The sequence below is a fragment of the Podarcis liolepis genome (assembly GCF_965112155.1).
Source record: "Podarcis liolepis genome assembly, chromosome: 3".
NCBI lineage: Eukaryota > Metazoa > Chordata > Lepidosauria > Squamata > Lacertidae > Podarcis > Podarcis liolepis.
This window is the reverse complement of record NC_139557.1, coordinates 1,603,586-1,624,612: the sequence shown is the minus strand read 5'-3', so window position 1 is coordinate 1,624,612 and position 21,027 is coordinate 1,603,586. Positions and strand designations below refer to the sequence as shown.

General features: G+C 45.9%; 1 protein-coding gene and 1 long non-coding RNA gene across 3 annotated transcripts in view; one reads left to right on the top strand and one right to left on the bottom strand.

Annotated features, from left to right (window-relative positions):
• Positions 1-21,027, bottom strand: part of CLIC5 (chloride intracellular channel 5) — a 55,147-nt gene that overhangs the window by 12,052 nt on the left and 22,068 nt on the right. For both annotated transcript variants that reach the window (XM_083495290.1, XM_083495291.1), the window contains exons 2-4: positions 10,573-10,682; positions 9,125-9,250; positions 6,913-7,019 (exon numbers count right to left, since the gene is read on the bottom strand). In XM_083495290.1, coding sequence (XP_083351416.1) covers positions 6,913-7,019; positions 9,125-9,250; positions 10,573-10,682 — 343 coding nt within the window. The remainder of the gene's footprint in view (positions 1-6,912; positions 7,020-9,124; positions 9,251-10,572; positions 10,683-21,027) is intronic.
• LOC310703236 lies at positions 2,341-5,758 on the top strand. The gene is made up of 3 exons (XR_014524026.1): positions 2,341-2,792; positions 4,235-4,463; positions 5,318-5,758. It is a non-coding gene; the product is annotated as an uncharacterized lncRNA (long non-coding RNA).

Genomic DNA, 21,027 nt, shown 5'->3' with positions numbered 1-21,027 from the left:
TAGGTAATATAATTGTGGGTGAAATTACTGAGATCCTAAAATGTGCAGGGTGAAGCAATATCTGGGATACAATTTATAGACTTTTAGGACCAAATTGATGTAACGGTCCCATTTGCTTAACCTTAGTTTGGCTGACCCACATATAAAGCAGGTGGAGGTACATTATTATACAGGGTAGCTAAAGCACATGCAGGTAGGGGAAGCTGAACCCTCCCACTACTATTTACCTGTCTGAAGCAGACACCCCCACCTGCCCTACCTCCATCCATTCCCCTAGTCTAGCTCACTTCCTCTACTGGCTCATCTGAAGCAGAAAAAGTACTCTGAGGAACAAATAGAAAAGCAATGACAAACCTAGACAGCATCTTAAAAAGCAGAGACATCACCTTGCCGACAAAGGTCCGTATAGTTCAAGCTCTGGTTTTCCCAGTAGCGATGTATGGAAGTGAGAGCTGGACCATAAAGAAGGCTGATTGCCAAAGAATTGATGCTTTTGAATTCTGGTGCTGGAGGAGACTCTGGAGAGTCCCATGGACTGCAAGAAGATCAAACCTCTCCATTCTGAAGGAAATCAGCCCTGAGGGCTCAATGGAAGGACAGATCCTGAAGCTGAGGCTCCAAGACTTTGGCCACCTCATGAGAAGAGAAGACTCCCTGGAAAAGACCCTGATGATGGGAAAGATGGAGGGTGCAAGGAGAAGGGGACAACAGAGGACGAGATGGTTGGATAGTGTTCTCGAAGCTACCAGCATGAGATTGACCAAACTGCGGGAGGCAGTGGAAGACAGGAGTGCCTGGCGTGCTCTGGTCCATGGGGTCACGAAGAGGCGGACACGACTAAACGACTAAACAACAACAAAACCATGAGTAGAAAAGGACTTTATACCCCACATTGAAGCACAGCCCCCTCATGGAGGCCCCACCTCAAACAAGCAGTGCCTTCCTGTGCTTGTACCGTGTTCGTGTGAGGACTGCCACTGGGCCAGAAACTGGGCCAGAAACAGAGGGGAACAAGTGAGTAAGGCATCTCGTGCAAATCTTTGAATTTCTCTAGCAGCCACATGCTCAGGGCCAGCAAGCACTGCTGCTTCTTTTCTGGAAAGAAACTGTGCTTAGTAGATAAGGCCCTTTATCTGCCTCCTTTAAAAATGTCTTTACACCACATACCGACTGCTAATGCTGCAAGAGAAAAATCAAGACCTAAATGTAAAGCCACATTTTATAAATGAAAGATGATCATTACAGCATTCCAAATTAAGCTGCTGTGTGTTTACACAGGCTGTGCAGTGCAATTTAAATGATCAAAGAGCAGCGGGAGATACCTCGAAAACCAGGCATCCCAAAGTAATTTCAGATTTTTACTAAACGTGTTAGGCCATGGCCACAGGAAAATGGAATATCTTCTAGTGTGCTTGGCCTGGACTACAGTGCCCCCTGGAGTTCTAGAGAACAATTAACAATTTGCAAAAAGAAGGTCCCATTGGTTTCATCTTCTTATATTCTATTTTATGCTTATGTGCAAACTGATAAAGAATCCATTTCTGATAAAGGAAACTCCATATTTTAGCGGATGGCTTTGCTGTTGCTGCATTCCCCATGCCAGAAAACTACCACATTTGACACATGGGGAGCATCCTGTCACTGGCTTCATGTCACACGCTAGCTTACGATTTCTGATGACACATTACTAGACACAAGACACATTTTGTGTACACACTGAAGAAGAATGCAACTGCAAAAAGAACAAAAGTCAAATGTATGTGCAAGGTCTTACACAGACTCAGCAGTTACCGGAATGTATTTCTTAATATTCCTCATGACGACACAAAATTCTCTTCTTTCATATCACTTACTTTTTTAACCACCACTGATATCTCTATAAATTGCTTTTGATTTGTACTGGAATAAAACTGAAAAAAGTACATGAGCGAGACCCAAAACCAAAACGCTCCATTGCCCCCTGGAGAGTCATGACCAGTCGGCCTTGACCATGCTGCGCTGGAGGGGGCATACGCACACATACAGTCAGGGCTTGACCCCCACGTCTGCTGACCCACGCTTTCTAGGTACAGGTCCAAGTGGTTTCCCTCTTGCCTGGCTCTTTTCTCAGGGAAAACCAGCTCTTCAACTCTTAATTGGAGCAAAGGGTGCTGTTTGCTCCGACTGAGCACCAAAGAACGGTTTTCTTCCAGCGGGAGCGCAGAGGGATGAGAGAAAATACGGATCAGCTCTCAGACCACAAACCAAAAGACAGGCACAAAAAGTATGGGGTGGGCAGGCAGCACCACTGTACCTTAAAAGCTTAAATATATATATATCACAGTACATTTCTGGAAACTAGCCCTGCTATGTTTTCTTGCCTTTTTCTCTATGTCTTTTAACAGAAGCCTGAAACACAAATTAAGCAGATCTGCCATGGAGACAAGGCCAACACACCTACCATCCGTGGCACACCCAAAAAACCGTTTGGCTGCTTTGAGCATTTGGCAGGGATGGTGAAGAAGTCCCAATGGCCTGCGTACCTTGTCCAGTCCCTTTCCTTCCCAGGCAACAAAACCTTCTTCCTGTGCAGGCGTGTAGTCAGCAACAGGGAGGGCTAGAAAGACACCCCAGAGGTCCCGTGGGACCTGCCCTTAGAAATGACATTCCTGAGGGGGCCCCATCAATACGGGTTACTGCCATCTTGGGATTGTGGCATGTCCAGTTTTTCCTGCCTCCCAGTTCAATTCTGTCCACTAGGAAGAAATGGCTTCGCCTAAATACAGGCCCTGACTGACAAGCCAGTTGAAATGGTAAGGAAAGGGTGACTGAGGAAGGTTAGACCCACTTGAGCCAGATCCAGACTCAAAGCAGTCCAGACCCAAATCGAAATGGGGTGAAGATTTGTGAATGGCATCAATGGGGGGGGGGCGGGCGTGGGGAGCTCTGATTCTAAACTTTCTGCATTCCAAGTTTGCCCCATCATGACAGGCCAGTTTCCTCTGTTAATTTCTCCACATCGGCCTGTTTTCAAAATCCTAGAGGCAGGGCTAAGCTGACAGCCCAACTAGAAACACTTATTACCTCGGGTTACACACGCTTCAGGTTACAGACTCCGCTAACCCAGAATTAGAACTTTGCTTCAGGATGAGAACAGAAAATGTGTGGCGGCAGTGGGAGGCCCCATTAGCTTAAGTGGTGCTTCAGGTTAAGAACAGTTTCAGGTTAAGTACGGACCTCCGGAACAAATTAAGTTCTTAACCCGAGGTACCACTGTACTTTTCTTGTCATTAGTTTTGCTTCATATCTTGTTTTCAGCCATATAACGGGGGGGGGGGTACCGATCCTTTACGTCTTTCAAAGCAAGGTGAAAGATCCAGCCATGGAAAGGTCGCAGCTGGGATGGAGATGCTGCGCTGTGGTCCCTCTTTGGGCCCGTCCTGCCTGCCCTCTCTCCTCTATTCCCTTCACCTTGGATTTGGCAGGATCAGTGCTGGCCGAGTTTGACTAGCAGCCTCCAGGCACAGCATTAATTTCCATGCTTGACAGACAGTGACAACTTCTGCCTCTGAATAAATCCTCAGTTTCCCACAGAATCCTCAGAAACATGAAACAACAAAATCCCTGAAAAGTATTTGAGAAAAATGTGTTTGTATTTCAATTACCCAATTCCTTTTTGCAAAGCCTGAAATCAAATCCCTTGTAACTTTAAACCTTTTCCTTAAATAATAAACGACCAGGTTCTGACCATCTTCAAGTGCACATCTGCTTCCTAGTCAGGTTCCCATGTCTAAGCTCTGTCCTGTGCTGCACAGTTCTTCCCATCACAGTGACAGGAGAAGTTGTACTTGAGAGAATTCTCCATGCCATGCACTGTAACTCTTCAACGCAAAGGTTTCCTCTTCAGGTCTAGCTAGACCTGTTAACTCTACTTTCCAAGTAATACAAATTCTTTCAGAAATTGGTGGTTGCTTGATAAAGGAAAGAGCACACTTAAACGCACACGACAAGCACTGTAAATCACCACTTGCCTTCCTGCAAATGTGCCAACGTCAGTACTGCTAAGCTAGAGTCAAACTGATGCAGGTATTCCTGGGAATCGTATCCAACAGAGACTTCTGGCATCATACTCTTTGCTATATATAGCCAATAGGCATTTCCCGCCTCTCTTACCTAACCACATGATGCAGCAACGGGGAGGGGGGAGGGGGTTAATCATATGTAAATTAATGATATAATGTTCTTTTATTTTTAGGGCCTTGATCTGAATCCAGGCCAGACCAGTGGATTCCTCTGGGCAGACGGCTGGAAATTCCACGGAATGAAATCGATGCTGGTGGTCTCACAGCTCAGCGAAGAGCAGAACATTGGAACACCTTAAGGAAGGTGGCCACCAACACGGAGCACCATTAAATATTCAATTCAGTACAAATTTAAAAAAACAACCCTCATATGAAATCAAAGGGCTCATTCTCTCAGTCAAGGTGAGTACAATTTTAGGAAAGATTAGTCAGCTGCAAACAGCTAGTTGCTCTCTACACCATCTCCTTCAGCAGCAAATAAACAGCCGGGGGTGTGGGGCGGGGAGCACCTGAGTACTCAGCTGATCATTGGCACATAAATGCCTGCTTTTACCTGCATCTCCTGTGCAATTGTCAGAAATCAGTTGGATTCTTTGCATTTGCCAATTTGGACTAGGGGGATCAGGTATACTGAGGATATCAAATGGCTCTAATTTCTGATTAACAAGCTGCTTTTCTGAGGAAGAAGCAGACGTTAGGTGGGGCAAGGCCCTAATCCAGGGGTCAGCAAACTTTGTTAGCAGGGGGCCTCAGACTGTCCCTCAGACCTTGTGGGGGGCCAGTCTATTTTTTTGGGGGGGGGGGGAATGAACAAATTCCTGTGCCCCACAAATAACCCAGAGATGCATTTTAAATAAAAGGGCACATTCTGCTCAAGTAAAAACATGCTGATTCCTCGACCGTCCACGGGCCAAACTGAGAAGGCGATTGGGCCAGATCCAGCCCCTGGGCCTTAGTTTGCCTACCCATGGTCTAATCTTTCTCCCCACCATGGAGCTACCCCTCCCTCCATGCTCCTCTTTCTTTGTGGGCTGGCAAGCGATGGGCCAGGACATCACACCCTCAGAGAACTAGATTGGTCTCGGCCCATGCCATGTAATAAAGAGTCGACCTTCAGTAGCCCAGAACCTGCAGAGAAGTCTGCATAACTCCTGTGAAATGGACACAACCTCATTACATGTATTAGCAGTTTAATGCCGTTTTTATTGCCCATGGCTTCCTGTAACGCATCCCAAGTCTTTTATTTCATTTTGCAGGGGTCGCTGAGAAACCTGCTGGCAATCTCCTTCCTTCTTTCCAGAGCTACAGTTCCCATGGTTCCCAGGGGAGAGGAAATACCCGTTAAGTCAATTTTAGTCTGTGTGTAGATATGCCTCCATCAGACAGGAATTCAAAGAGCTGATTCTAGGAAACGGATGTCAAGATCCTTCTCATTTGTATCTTCTCTGTGTTCTTTGTTCTTATATCAGATGTGAGGAAATTAAATTCTAGCTATGTCAACCACAGTACTAGGACTTTGCAGGAAAAAGTCGAAGCGTAGAGTCACGCTACGTGCTGAGATGGGACGTGGCGAAGATCACGCCTCGAGGAAAGCCTGTTATTAAAATGATTTGGCTGATGTTGGGGGTAGAAGGAATCAAGTTGGCTGTAATTGAACTGGCATGAAATAATAAATATGCACACTTTCTTCAAACACAGCTTGCCACATCCTGAGAATCTGGAATCAATTCCTTCTCTTTCAAGATGCTTAAAAGTTGTGGAACTTTGATATGGAAGAAATGTGTTTGCTTCTGGGCTTACAGCCCCAACTAGCCTGCTGCAAACCTTTCATATGTTCAAGGCAGGAAAGCTAGCCAAACGAATGGGAGAAAAGGACCAAAAGCGCAGGGGATGGGGATATAAATTACTATTCAGGTAAAGTGAGCAAAAGACATTTGCCACTGCCATATATATATAACCTGCCCAGAATATGAAGGAGAGAGGAAGGGCTGGAACTCAGTGCATGTGGAAGGTCCCAGGTTCAATCTCAGGTGTCTCCAGGTAGGGATGGAAACATTCCCTGTCCCAAACACTGGAGTGGAGTCACCAGTGAGTGTGGTTGGTTGTATATTTCAGGTTCTAGACCACCGCAATAAAGCAAATATGGCTATAAAGCGCATCACATAAATGGTTTTCGTTTCCCTGTGGATATAAAAGTCACTATACTGCAGACTATTAAGCCAGGCCTCCTCTGGCTCCTGCCCTAGCCAGCGCCACTCCTGTGGCCAGGGGAGGGGTGGGGCTTCCTTTCCCTGGAAGTGGCCAGGCTGCCAGCAGATGCATCCTCCTCCTCGTAAGGAGCAATAAAATGAGGTATCTAAGGAAACAAGCCTTTTCTAAGCTCAAAAAACAACAAGCATTAATGAGCTAGGTGGGCCAGGGTTCTGAGGCAGTTCCCTGTGTACCTGTGAGGTGTGTGTGATGCATGTCTTCTACAGTTCACAACCTTCTTCTGAATATTCAGGCTATTTCCTTTAATGCCTAAGGTGGGGAACCTGTGGCCTCCAACTCCTGACATGAGTAGCACTAGGAAAGGGTGCAAGTCGTAGCCCTGCAGCACCTGGGGGCCACATTCTCCCCATCCCTGATCTGTACATTTCATAATGGCCAGCAGAGAGCAATACAACCCTCCTCCCAAACAAATATATCTGCAGACTTGACTCAAGTGGTCTATGCCTCTGTCAGCTACACTTCTGATTAGGGACCCGGTGAGACAGTCTTTAACCCTTTCCCCTGCAGAGTGCTCCCATTCCCAGCACCCACAAAGGAAGGGGATGTACTGGAAGAGTAGCCACACCACCCACAAACTTACTCGCATTGTCCTGCTGCTTTGTGTTTTTGATAAACGCAGAGAATTTGGAGAAGATATCTATGCCTGCAGCATTTGATTCACGGTGCTTGGCAGCTAGCTTGGGATACCTGCAAAAACAGAAGAGTGGTTTTAAAAAGGAGGCCTCTGCGGAAATTTAAAAGCAAAGAAATTGCACACAAATACCACAAAAAGGCATATGTTGCTCACTTCTAGTGCTGTTTGTAACACAAAGCAAAATTCTTGCAGATCAAGTACTGCTTTTAAAACTGTCTCTTATCTCAGCATGTCAGCCTCTCAGGACCCTAACTGAATACTGCTACCACTGTGGGGAGCCAAGAATTTTAAAAAGTTACACAATGATGGTTTTATGACAAGGTTAATTGTTCCGGGGCTTAATGTGAAAGGAACCGAGAAACAGCATCCTTAAATCAGAACTAGTCATATGTTTTCAAAAGATGCAGAGGCGTTTGGCAGCAGCAGCTGCTTCTCTTCACTGTGTGAATGGTGGCCTTTGGAGAAAACCATTCCAGGATATAATGGCACATATAAAGAGGTACTTGGCGAAAAGGAGTCTATACGGAGCTGAAATGCAACAATGAATCCGTGCAGGCTGCTGAAAAGTGTATTGTGCTTCTTGGAAAGGTTTCTGTTTTCTGTGAGTCGGGACCTCAAGGGGTCCGTCCAATCAAAATGCCTTCCTCCAGCAATAAGGAAACACCACGGCCGTGTAACAGCCCTGGGCAACCCGTGACCCTGAAGCAGAAAGCTGCTTACCAGCCTCAGCGCCAGGGCTGGGCACAACCCCCTCGGCCACCACCACTTCCACCCTGTAGCAATGGGCAAGGAGACCTTCTGTGAGCTGGCAAAGACCACAGCACCGTCGGGCAGGGGGTTGCTTACCATTTGATGAGCCCCCCAGGCTGCCTCCCCACAGACACACGCCTCTTTCCCTTTAAACAACAGCAAGCTGCTCTGCTCAGTAGCAGGCCGTTAAGGTTGGTGCTGGGACTGATGCTATATTTACAGTGGTACCTCGGGTTACAGACGCTTCAGGTTACAGACTCTGCTAACCCAGAAATAGTACCTTGGGCTAAGAACTTTGCTTCAGGATGAGAACAGAAATTGTGCCGCGGCGGCAGCAGGAGGCCTCATTAGCTAAAGTGGTACCTCAGGTTAGGAACAGTTTCAGGTTAAGAAGGGACCTCCAGAAAGAATTAAGTACTTAACCCGAGGTACTACTGTATATGGCACGGTTCCCAAACACGCTGTACCAAAAAGAAGATGGCTGTCTCCCTGGCTATTTTAAAAAACAAATTTAAAAGTAACTGGCAGCCAGCTGCAGAGAACAGCGCCTTGTCTACACTTATTTTTTTCCCTTATGGGTGAGGAGGAAGGCCACCCAGCCCACTCGTCCAATTGTAACCGCCCCCCAAGCAGAACATTCTCCCCCTGCCTTGCAACCTCCCCACACATCCATTGCCATGGGAGGTTTTAGCCAGCCCATCAGAACCTCTGCACGTTTGGGTCTGCCCTACCTTAAAGCAACAACCCTGGAGGGAGGCGTCAAGGACCTGACGAACCTCAACACAAGGCTGGCAAGCTGGGTTCAGTTTAGTGGATCACATGTTGGGCAAACCTGCTACAGAAGGTGAGGCCATCCCATAGTATTCCCTCCTCTTGTTACACTGCATTCAAAGCGGGGCAGGCAGGGAGTCCTGCAACCCAGAGTCATACAAATTATATTTACAGGTACAAGGATTTAGTACAGGCTTCCTCAACCTCAGCCCTCCAGACGTTTTTGGCCTACAACTCCCATGATCCCTAGCTAGCAGGACCAGTGGTCAGGGATGATGGGAATTGTAGTCTCAAAACATCTGGAGGGCCAAGGTTGTGGAAGCCTGATATAGTACAACTTAAGTGCTGCATTTAAGAAGTTATACTTTGCGGGATGGGAAATATGGAGAGAGGAAAGAACAAATTGTGGGCTATACAAGGGGGGGGGGTGTCATGAAATCAGGTCCCATGGTTAAAAGTCCTTAGCTCATGCTAAGGAGGAGGAGAGGCAAGTTTTAGAAATATGTGTTTTTCTAGGTTGACTAGCTAAGAGGCAAGCAGGCTCAGTGTAACACAAAGCAGGTATCAATTTGCCCTTTACTTTTACCCATTTCATGTGGTAACTACACCATAATTCTAAAAAACTCTTATTTTTTACTTTGGAGGTGAAAGCGTTTCCTCCAAAAATTCTTCAATTTTGTTGATATCTGTCTTGACTTCCCCATTGAACGTCAGGAATGGTGGGTGGCTCCCAGGAGCTAAATTATGTAAATCAGCTGGCTTTCTGTGGAAACAAAAAGAAAGTTCAATAAATTACTAATCATATATGCCATGGAAGTCCCATTGGTTTTGTACTACTGAGAAAACTAGCCCTTTGCTTTCTAAGCTACATATAGGATATACAGGCCTCTCTCCATTTATGCAAGGGTTGTACTCCAAGGCAAACGCGGTGCCTGCATCGGTAGTTGCTCATGTGCATATGAGTGCAGAATAATAAGCAAAGTAGGATTCGCTGTCTGTATGAGAAATATTAAAGTTCCCAACAGAAAATCCAAATAAAGTGATCAGAAGGAATATCAAGCTGTTGGGAGAATTCATCAGGAGCTTTCAGGTGAGGTGTCATCAGTATGTGGATGACATTCAACTCTGCTTCTCTGTTCCATCTGAGGTGAGAGAAGAAAGGGGTCCTGCTCTAGGTGGGGTTGCACTCCCCTTGAAGGAGCAGGTGCATAGAGCCACCTCCCACACTTGAAGCTCAGGTGCCTTCAGTGGTCAGGAGTGCTGGTTTCCAGCTCTAACAGGTTCACCATTTGTGAACCTGGTGCCATTTGTGGTCAGAAATAAATGTGGTCACAGTAACCCATGCTCTAGTGACCTCCAGATCAGACTACTGTAACGCGTTCTACGTGGGACTGCCCTTGAAGACGGTTTGAAAACTGCAGCTGGAACTTATTGCAGTGGCCAGAATGTTAACTGGTATGGCCAATTGGATGACACTGGTCTTGAATAATTGCACTGTTTGCAAATATGCTCCAAGCCCAACTCAAGGTTTTGGTGTTAACATACAAAGCCCTAAGTGACTTAAGAGTACAGCTCTCTGAAGAACATCTCCTCCCTCACAGACCTGCCCATGCATTAAGACCAGCTGAGAGAGCTCTGCTGCTGCTCCCTCCACCAGCGGAGAGGGCTTCCCGGGTGGCAAAGCCCCATTTAATAACAATAGCAATAAATTTGTTATTTATATGCCACCCATCTAACTGGGTTGCCCCAGCCACTATTAAAATGCAAGAAAACATCAACCATTACAAACTTCCCTGGAATGACCTCTCCTCTGAGGTGGGGCTGTTAAGGTTTTGCTGGCAGAGCAATAGTCTGCCAGTCAGTTCTGGTTCAGCGGGCTTTAAATGCTGATAATTTTATGGTTCATGGTTTTTGTGGCTGTTCATACTGTCTTTAAATTTTACCCAGGTGTAGAACCATTTGGTGAAAGGCAGGTTTACATAATTCTTTGGTGAAAGGCAGGCTTATTATATTTCTTATAAATAAACACAAGAAAACACAAACGCCATTGTGTCTCATCAAATATTTTTTATCAAGATCCTTTACCTCTTCAGGTCAACTGTGGTGACATTGAACACAACCCCTTTGAGCCAAAGTATCATGAAGAGACGCTGTGAAAAAGGGCAGTTCCCAATGCTTTCACCATCTACACCAGCCTAGAGGAAATAAGAAATAGAGAAGAAAATTATCTGGAGGTGTATTTTTCCTATCACTGCAAGCATCACAATGCCAGTTTGAGTCCACCCAAAATCCTTGTCAAGTTCTTCCAAGCTGCTGATTCCATCTCCATCCACCTCCTAGCAGCTCAGCTCCACTTTGTTCCCAGACTTCTCGTACTTTGTTTTTCAGGGCCAAACTGGACATGGCAGCTTTGGGTCTTCTTTTTCTTTAAATAATTACATGGCGGGTGTCATTCTTACTGGGAAGGCAACACACAAGGGTGAGAGACTTATCTTTTCACTCTCCCACTGCAAACGCAGATTGTTTTGGGAATATGGGGCTCCTTGGCTTCCCTACACAGTTGGGAACTACAGCAGAACCTGCACAACTTGTGACCCTGCCAGGTGAAGGTCGCCCACCAGCCACATACACAGTTTGCCAGTTGCTTGGCAGCTGAGTCTGCAGTCCTGGGCAAGTCTCCAGACATAGACCAAGGCCAGTGAAGTGAATTTGGCTCTGCATAGAAGTCCCCCAGGACTCTTAAACACATGTATTTGTGTCTCCTTAAGAAAATTGGCTTTCCTGGCCCTCCCAAAGGTTTCTCATCTCAACACGATCTTCTCCATAGCTTTCACTAAGTCTCTTCTTCACAGGGATCTGGCCTTCCCTGCCACCCCACCAACCCACCAACAAATCTGAGCAACTTTTTCTGATTAAATGCTTCCAATTCAAAGCCAAGGTTAAACACTTAACATAGTGTTAAGTAGCAGTTTGTGCAATTGGAACAACTTTGATTTGTGCAAGAGGACACTCCCCCCCCCTCTCTCCCTGCCCCACCCCCAGCAGATTTGGAAATGGTACCAAGTGAGCACAGTAAGAAGGAAGGGAAGTCTCACTGCACAAGCAGAACTCATTTTGCTTGCACATTAATTTAGTTGAATACTGCCCAGTTGCTTGGAAATTGAACTACTGTTATGGGAGATGTGGCAAATTGACATCGTCAGATGATAAGAAGAGTACAGTATTTTTCATTGAAGTACAGCTACAAATCTAAGATAAGTTTCTGGAAATGAGATGCTATAATTTGTTTGTTTATTTGTTTATTAAATGGTCTCAAGGCCCCTTGCAGCCATATTGTGAATACAATACAGTAAAACAGCAATAAAACACCAAGTAAAAACACAAAAAGCCAGGTGCATAAAACATGAATAATACCAATATACCAAGGAGCTAAAACTTACTGCAAGATAATTTCAACTGAGTTTATGCAAAATAGAAAGCTATCCACATCTGGAATTCAAATTTCTCTTTAAAATCTATAGACTGGGATCAGTAATCTGGTTATGCCTGTAGCCTCATAAATGTTGGTGACCCTCAGCCAAATTTCCATACCTCTAAGCACAAAATTCAGCTAGCAAAAAATAATGGCAGTCAGGTGCTGAAAGTTAACCCTGAAAATGTAACTGGAGATAAGCTTGAATTATTTATTGAAATTCCATTACATTACTTGCCGTATTAGAAGCCGGGTGAATCTGCAGCTAGTGCAAATACTGAGCAAGAACCTTTTGCTCATGGGAGAAACAAGCACAGACTCTGGCACTCCAGTCAGAAACATTTCCTGAGAAATATGTCCAACTGATTTCAATGGGATTTACATCCAAGTAATATCTTTAGGATTGAAGCCTAAGAGTGCATGCCTATAAAGATGAACTGGCTGGGGGAATATAGGATTCCTATTGTGTGGGCGGCACTTGAGAGACCCCCCACCACCACTGGAGATACACGGGAGCACATCTGCACTGGTGGCCAGAGATGTGGATGGAGCAGAGGAGGAGGAGGAGATTTGCCCCAGATCTTACACCCACCTTGGCTGTGAGTCCTGGAAGATCTCCTCCCTGCCTTGCTGGCTTGGGCAGGGGCTGCCCTGACTGACTCCAGCTACAAAGGCTGAGGTCACTCAAGAGAATCTTGGGCTTGGGTATTGCTGGTGGGGTGGGTGTGTTTGAGGAGGGGGTGTTGCTGTTATTGATATTAATTTTTAGTATATTATGATTTATGTGGAAATTGTTCAGTTTGGTTGTGTACTTTTTGATGTTTTATTTATTGTTTATGGCTAGTTGTGTTTTGAAATGCATTTTCCCCCTTGTTATAAGCCACCCTGAGCATGGTTTTGACTGTGGGAATGCGGCACACAAATAAAATGATGGCTGCATGTATGCACACTCCCCTTGAGCTCCTGACCACACCACCACAGGTCAGGCAAAAGGCACATTTCACTCACTGAGCTCAATGGAGCAAGGGTGGAAACAGTTCTGAAAACCCACTGCCCCATCTCCCCTCATTGTCACCATGACAAAGCAGGGTTTGGCACAATTCTGGACACAGTCCTAGCCAGCGGGGCAGCTGTCTGAGGCCTGTGCCATGAAGGTCAGCAAATGGTTGGTTATTTAATTTAGTCTTGTGGTTGTAGTTTTACTCCCACAGAGAAGTCTCATGGGATTTTCTGCCTCAGGAGCCAAAATAACTTGGGTGCTGTGTCCAGGCAGGGGTTGTCTTTTGCTATCCTATTTCTAGCAACATGGAAGCCCCACCATGAGGCCATCCCTCGCAGGAGAGGCTGTGCAGCAGGAGGCTATGTCACATAGGCTCCCTTAGAGGATGGCCAAACCTTTGCACACAACAGCCCTCAGGCATTCTATGAATCCAGAACTATTACACATGAGGGAGAGGGTGCAGAAACAAGCACTCCAGCTGTCATCCCCATCACCCTTGTGACTGTCTGAAGGAGCTCGTGGAGGCTCCTTCAGGAAAATCTGGATTCCAGTTGGTAGCGTGTACACAGCCTAAGTGTGTCTTAGGTAAAGGGATCCCTGACCATTAAGTCCAGCCACGGACGACTCTGGAGTTGTGGCGCTCATCTATAGACTGGGATCTATAGCTTTACTGGCCGAGGGAGCTGTTTGTCCACAGACAGTTTCCAGGTCATGTGGCCAGCATGACTAAGCCGCTTCTGGCGAACCAGAGCAGCACACAAAAACGCCGTTTACCTTCCCGACGGAGCAGTACCTATCTATCTACTTGCACTTTGATGTGCTTTCAAACTGCTAGGTTGGCAGGAGCAGGGACTGAGCAATGGGAGCTCACCCCGTCGTGGGGATTCGGACCACCGACCTTCTGATCGGCAAGTCCTAGGCTCTGTGGTTTAGACATGAAAGAAGTGTGCATGCACATGAAAGCTCATACCAATAACAAACTTAGTTGGTCTCTAAGGTGCTACTGGAAGGAATTTTTTTTATTTTGTTTCACCCAAAAGGAAAGCAATGCCCAACCTGGTGATAACAGAATAAATGATGGAAGGAGGGAGCTGCAGCCCAGAATAGGAAAAGAGGCAGTAAGGCAACACCTCACTACTTTAAATAAATTCAAATCTCCAGGGCCTGATGAGCTGCATCCAAGGGGACTAAAGGAGCTTGTGGATGTAATGTCAGAGACTTTGTCTATGATCTTTGAAAATTCTTGGAGAACAAGTGAGGATCTGCAGACTGGAGGCAGGCAAGTGTTGTCTCTATCTTCAAAAGGGGGGGGGGGAGAGAAGACCCAGGTACCTATGGACCGGTGAGCTTGACATTGATACCAGGGTAGATCCTAGAACAGATAATTCAATAGCTGTGAGCATTTAGAAAAGGATGCTGTGATTACCAAGACTCAGCATGGGTGTCTCAAAAATAAGTTATGCCAGACCAGGGGTTGTCAACCTGGTTCCTACTGCCCACTAGTGGGCGTTTCAGGATTCTGGGTGGGCGGTAGGGGGTTCTACGCCACAAGCTGAATCCTCCTTCCATCGAGCACTGGGGGGCGGTAAAGAAATTCTACCATCAAGAAAGATGCATTAGTGGGTGGTAGGTATAAAAAGGTTGACTACCCCTGTGCTAGACAAATCTCATTTCTTTTTTTGATAAGAGTCACCAGCTTCATTGATCAGGGGAATATTGTGGACATAGTGATTTCAGTAAGGCTTTTGACAAAAATTTGCATTATATTCTTGCAAGGAAGCTGATAAAATGTGGGTTGAATGAGGTAACTTTTAGGTGGATTTGTAGCTGATTGACTGACCAAACCCAAAGAGGACTCATTAATGGTTCCTAGTCATCATGGGGGAAAGTGACATGTGCAGGGACCATAGTCCTGGGCCCATTGTTGCTCCATGGACAGCTGTGAGGACCAGGGAGTCCTCATCTATATGAAGCCGCTGGGAGAGATCATCAGGGGGTTTGGACTGGGTGTCCATCAATATGCAGATGATACCCAGCTCTACCTCTCTTTCAAATCAGAACCAGTGAAGGCAGTGAAGGTCCTGTGTGAGTGCCTGGAGGCGGCTGGAGGATGGATGGCGGCTAATGGATTGAAGTTGAATCCTGACAAGACAGAAGTACTGTTTTTGGGGGACAGGGGGCGGGCTGGTGTGGAGGATTCCCTGGTCCTGAATAGGGTAACTGTGCCCCTGAAGGACCAGGTGCGCAGCCTGGGAGTCATTTTGGACTCACAGCTGTCCATGGAGGCGCAGGTCAATTCTGTATCCAGGGCAGCTGTCTACCAACTCCACCTGGTACACAGGCTGAGACCCTACCTGCCCGCAGACTGTCTCGCCAGAGTGGTGCATGCTCTAGTTATCTCCCGCTTGGACTACTGCAATGCGCTCTACGTGGGGCTACCTTTGAAGGTGACGCGGAAAGTACAACTAATCTAGAATGCGGCAGCTAGACTGGTGACTGGGGGCGGCTGCCGAGACCACATAACACCGGTCTTCAAAGACCTACATTGGGTCCCAGTACGTTTCCGAGCACAATTCAAAGTGCTGGTGTTAACCTTTAAAGCCCTAAACAGCCTCGGTCCAGTATACCTGAAGGAGTGTCTCCACCCCCATCGTTCTGCCCAGCCAGATGGGCGGGGTACAAATAATAAATTATTATTATTAGTAGTAGTAGTACATGTGAAAGGGATCTAAGGGTCTTGGTGGACCACAAGCCTAACATGAGTCAACAGTGTGATGCAAGAACAAAAAAAAAAGCTAATGCTATTCTAGGCTGCATCTACAGAAGTCTAGTGTCCAGATCAAAGGAAGAAATAATACCACTCTATTCTGCCATGGTCAGACCAAACCTGAAGTCCTGTGTCCAGTTCTGGGCACCACAGTTTAAGAATGATATTGACAAGCTGGAACATGCACAGAGGGCGGCAACCAATATAGTCACAGGTCTGAAAAGCAAGACTTACGAGGAAAGGTTGAAGGAGCTGGGTATGTTTAGCCTGGAAAGGAGGCGACTGAGACGGTGTATGATAGCCATCTTAAAATATCTTAAGGGCTGTCACGTGGAAGATGGAGCAAGCTTGTTTTCTCCTGCTCTGGAGTGTAGGACTTGAACCAAGGGCTTCAAGTTACAAGGAAGGAGATTCCAATTAAACATCATTAAGAACTTTCTGGCAGTAAGAGCTTTTAGACAGTGGAACGGTCTCCCTTGGGAGGTTGTGGACTCCCTTGGAGGTTTTAAAGCAGAGGTTGGATGGCCATCTGTCATGGATGCTTCAGCTGAGATTCCTGCATTGCAGGGGGTTGGACTAGATGGCCCTCACAAGTCCCTTCCAATTCTATGATTCTGTGATTCTCCTCCCCCCTCTTCCAGAAATGACATTTTGTGTTGGGACAGAAGTTGGTGGAAAACGAATTTCTTTTACTCAGCTAGTGTTTGCTTGAAGCCAAAGCTTAGTAGAATAGAGAATAGGCAGATATACAGTGAGAGGTAAAAGATGTTGACTGTGCAATGATCAGGAGATGATGTTCTGAAAAGAAAGTAGAGATTAATAAAAATACTGAAACTCGCTTTCCTGGGGCTCCCACAACCTGTGAGAATTTTCTACAGTGCATCTCTTTTCTATTCAGGTGTCAAATGATCAGCCACTATGACTAAAACACCAAATGAACCCAGTTTGCATAATAATCTCTAACAATGGCTCATTACAACAGACAGAGGGGGGAATATTTATTCTTTTGATATGCGTCCACATCTGTGTGAAGTAATCTGCCCTTTCAGCAGCAAAAAGGAAAACATTCGCACCACATGCCTGTTGTCCATCACAAAAGGAACAGGGAACTAGAAAAACAGGGGCAAACAATAGCAGCATTTCTGTCCAAGGTCAGCCTCTAGGGAGGAATGCAGCCCGCTTACAATGCACAGGTAAGGGCAGATGGACCCCCAAGAAGCACACGCCATTGCTCTCTTCTCCTGTAGCTTCCATTTGTCACCTAATAGTCCATCATCTCCTTGGCCACTTTCAGCTTCTGATAAAGTGGCATATTTGTACATGTATAAGACAATGGTTTTTGCTAAAAAAAATTAGTCAAAAATGGGGGTTGTCTTATACACGGATGGTGAATGCACATGGGGGCTGGAACCGCCAATCATCACACTTACCACTAAATATACTGGGGCTCATTAGCATAAGAAGGCAGGGTGTGTGTGTGTGTGTGTGTGACCAAGTGGCAGGTGGGCTGCGGGGCGTGGAGCCACTGTCCTTCCAGAACTTTGGGCGATCTCAGGTGTTTGTGGGGCCTGCTCTGCTGCTGCCCCCGTGTGCACACACACAACCCACCTCGGGCGCCTGCAGGGGCTGCTACGCCTGTGCCAGGGCTTTGAATATTTAGTAAAATATAAAAGTTGTTCTGTGGATGTTTAAAAATATTACTTTCTTAATTTGGGGTTCACAAAAATAGGGGTCGTCTCATACATGGGAAAATGCGGTAAACTCAGCTGTTGTTCTGAATGCTCACTGGAGCAAGATTGTTTGAGCATATTGCACTGATCCTGACCTGACTGCCCTGGCTGCCCATTACAGTGGTACCTCGGGTTACAGACTCTTCAGGTTACAGACTCTGCTAACCCAGAAATAGTACCTCGGGTTAAGAACTCTGCTTCAGGATGAGAACAGAAATTGTGCTCTGGCAGTGTGGCGGTAGCAGGGGGGGGGCCATTAGTGAAAGTGGTGCCTCAGGTTAAGAACAGTTTCAGGTTAAGAATGGACCTCCAGAACGAATTAAGTTCTTAACCCGAGGTACCACTGTAGTTTCCGGCCCAATTCAAAGGGCTGGTTTTAATGGTCCTCTTTAACCAGGCCTTTCCAGAGTTTCATCACAGGGACACTCCCTGCTCTTCCTGGAGGTGTCAGGGATCAAATCTGGGACCTTTTGTATGAAATGAACTATGGGACTTCCCCATAAACAATAAATAAATGCACTGGATTCCCATGGAGTCCTTGCAAGATATATCATTCATTACCAGCTGTCACCACAGTAACGGGAACTTTGTTAATTGCACAGTATATATCAATACAGTGCAGAGCAGTGTTGAAAGTTGTAACTCCAGAAGAAATATGGTTTACAACAATGGATTCAGAAATGAAGGTTTTGCTGTTGGCAATTACACTTATTTCCGAAATACTGCTAGAGAAGTCACTGCCACAGTGTATCCTTGCTTAATTTTTGAAAGAAGAGGTGCTGATCAATCTTGCCTGGATACTGCAGCTTCCAAATCTCACCCTGAAGATCCATCTCTTGTCCCAAGCCCACATTCCCAGCATGTTCACATTCTTGTCTCAGTGATGCCAGTGCTACTTTGGTCATGTCCTTTGAATGGGGAGCTGCTTCAGGCACCAGGCCTCTTGGCAGGCCAACTCTGAGCCACAGCCACTGCCCAGCCAAAGGAATGCACTCAGCAGATAGCCAAAAGGGGACATTTCCTATGGCTCCAAACACCCCTCCCCAACACACACACACGTCGAGCATCTAGGCAGCTATTCCCGGGTCTGCGCTCTATGGAGCAGTTGCAGCAACAGGGGGCCACTTCCCCTCCACCAGTTTATGTATCTGCCGCAGGCAGGCTGTGTGCACTTAGCCAGAGACTACCCCTGCGTGGAAGTTCCCTCTGCTCCTCCCCCTTCAATCCCCTCCTGGTTCTGGGAGACAGCACCCAGCCTGACTTGCCTCTTCCTCCTCTTCTTCTGACCCCTCCTGGGCTCCATCCTCCAACTCTGAAGCTTCCCCTGCCTCTCTCTTGCCTCCTGGCTAGTACAGGTACCCACAATTCCCTGGCCCCCTCTCCCAAGTCAGACTCCAGCCCCCCTTCCCCCAGGGCACACTTGCCAGCATCCTGCTAGTCCTGCACAGCCTGTATTGCAAAGATGTCTGCAAACGTGACATGAAGGCTAGCAACATGAACCCTGTCATGTGGGAATCCCTTGCAGATTACGACAGCGTCTGCAAAATCAGGTCTGCCAAACATACTACACTATAGCAATAAAACAGCAATGTTTTCTATGTTTTTTTAGTGAAAAGTGCATGTTAAGAAGCAATGTTCTCCCCTGGCATATTTGCTGAACCGGAGATTCACTTGAAGCCAAAGGAAACATTTGCCATTTACTTCAGAGTAGTCCACTCACCAAATGACCATGTAATTGTCAACAAAACTGACAGTGACTGTGAACTTCCTATCATGAGAAAGAGTGCTTTCTGCTGACCTTCTGCAAAATCCCCCCAGTATATTTTTGGGATGCAATGTCAAATGATCCCTGTGACATTTACTGTTGTGGAATGACCTCTGCCTTCTCCTTAGACTCTTACAGTTCCAGGAGCTTCACTTCCATTACAGCATCATGACACAAAAACCGGCACTACAGTTTAGAAGCATGCAGATAGCAGGGACACAGACACCACGCAAGCACAAGTGTGCACAGAAAAAGTAAAATTGCTGGAAACTACTGTGAATGATTGCAGCAATTGCAATAGTAGGATGGAACCTCTCCATGTCTTGAAACCTTTGCATCCAAAGCCAAATACCTGTCCTTTGCACTACTACAGTCAAACCTCGGTTGCTGAACATAATCCATTCCGGAAGACTGTTCAACTTCCAAAACATTTGACAACCGAGGATCAAAGGGCGGTCGGCAAAGTCAATGGAGAAAAAAAGAAAAAACTCTCCGGAAGCCATTCAGCTTCCGAAAATCATTCAAAAACTGGAGCAGTTAATTCTGGGTTTTCGGTGTTCAGGAGCCAAAACGTACGACAACGGAGATGTTCAGGAGCCGAGGTTTGACTGTGTAATTCTCACTACAAGAAAACAACCAATAGATTGCCTGGATGAAAGTCTTCTGAATGTCTCCTGCTAGGGAAGCCAGTTCCCCGTCCAGTGATGCTGCTTACACAGGTCAGCCCCCTGAGGCTGCTGAGCCTCCTCCATCATTCTTTCTCTAGTCCCCTTGTAAACCCTTCCCTTCCGTCTGCTCTGGCCAGCAAGACTTTATTTATTAATTTGGTTGAATTATACACCAAAAAGAATGACCAAAGTGGTCTATAAATATTTCACTGGAGGCCTGTATATTTAGGCAAGAGAGGAAGGCTAGCGGCAAAACAGGCAAATAAGATTTAGGGCAGATAGTGATACCAGGAGAGTTAGGGGACAGCAAGAACAAGGACGGGGTTTCAAGTGGGCAGATCATGTACTCTGTGTGCAGAAGGTCTCTGGTTCAGTCACTTGCTTCTTCAGTTAAAAGATAACAGGAAGCAAAGCTACGAAAAACCAGCGCCTGAGATCTTAAATAGCCACAGCCTGTAACCATTACTGGGTTAGGACCAAAGGACTCATTGAGATGACTTTTAAATGTTCAGTTCTCAGGCCAAAAGTAAAACTACAACCTTGGTTAACTAAGATTACAAGCCCATTGACATAATAAACTTAAGTAAAAGTAATAATAATGACTTAACTGGTAGGTTAAATGAGAGTATTACCAGTGAAAGAGTTTCAGGTATAAAGATTTAAGAGCTAGAAATGTTGGGAAATGATTTTGTTGGGGAGGGAAAAATCATTAGACAAGGATGGGATGTTGAATGATCGGCTAACCAATTTAGCTCAAGATAGTGAAACTGCAAGGTACAGAAATTTCAGATTCTATTTCTCAATGGAAACAATTTTTTTGTAATGGGCCAAATATCTATCTATGCATTACTTTAAAAGAGAATTTCCACATTATTTTGTATTGTTTGATGCATGACTCTACTAAAACTGGCAAACCACATATATTCAAATCAGCAATATTTGTTGGAAATGAGCGGAAGATGTGCTGTTTTCATTCAAAACAACTGGATATTACACACCTATTCATTCCCTCTATATTTTATTGCTTTTATTAAAGCAGTTATAATTAGCAAAAAATTAGAGTTGGTAGGAAGTGTTTTAACAGGAAAGGAAATAATATCCTCTTTAGGCATCTCCAAACCCGGAGGGGGGGGGGGAG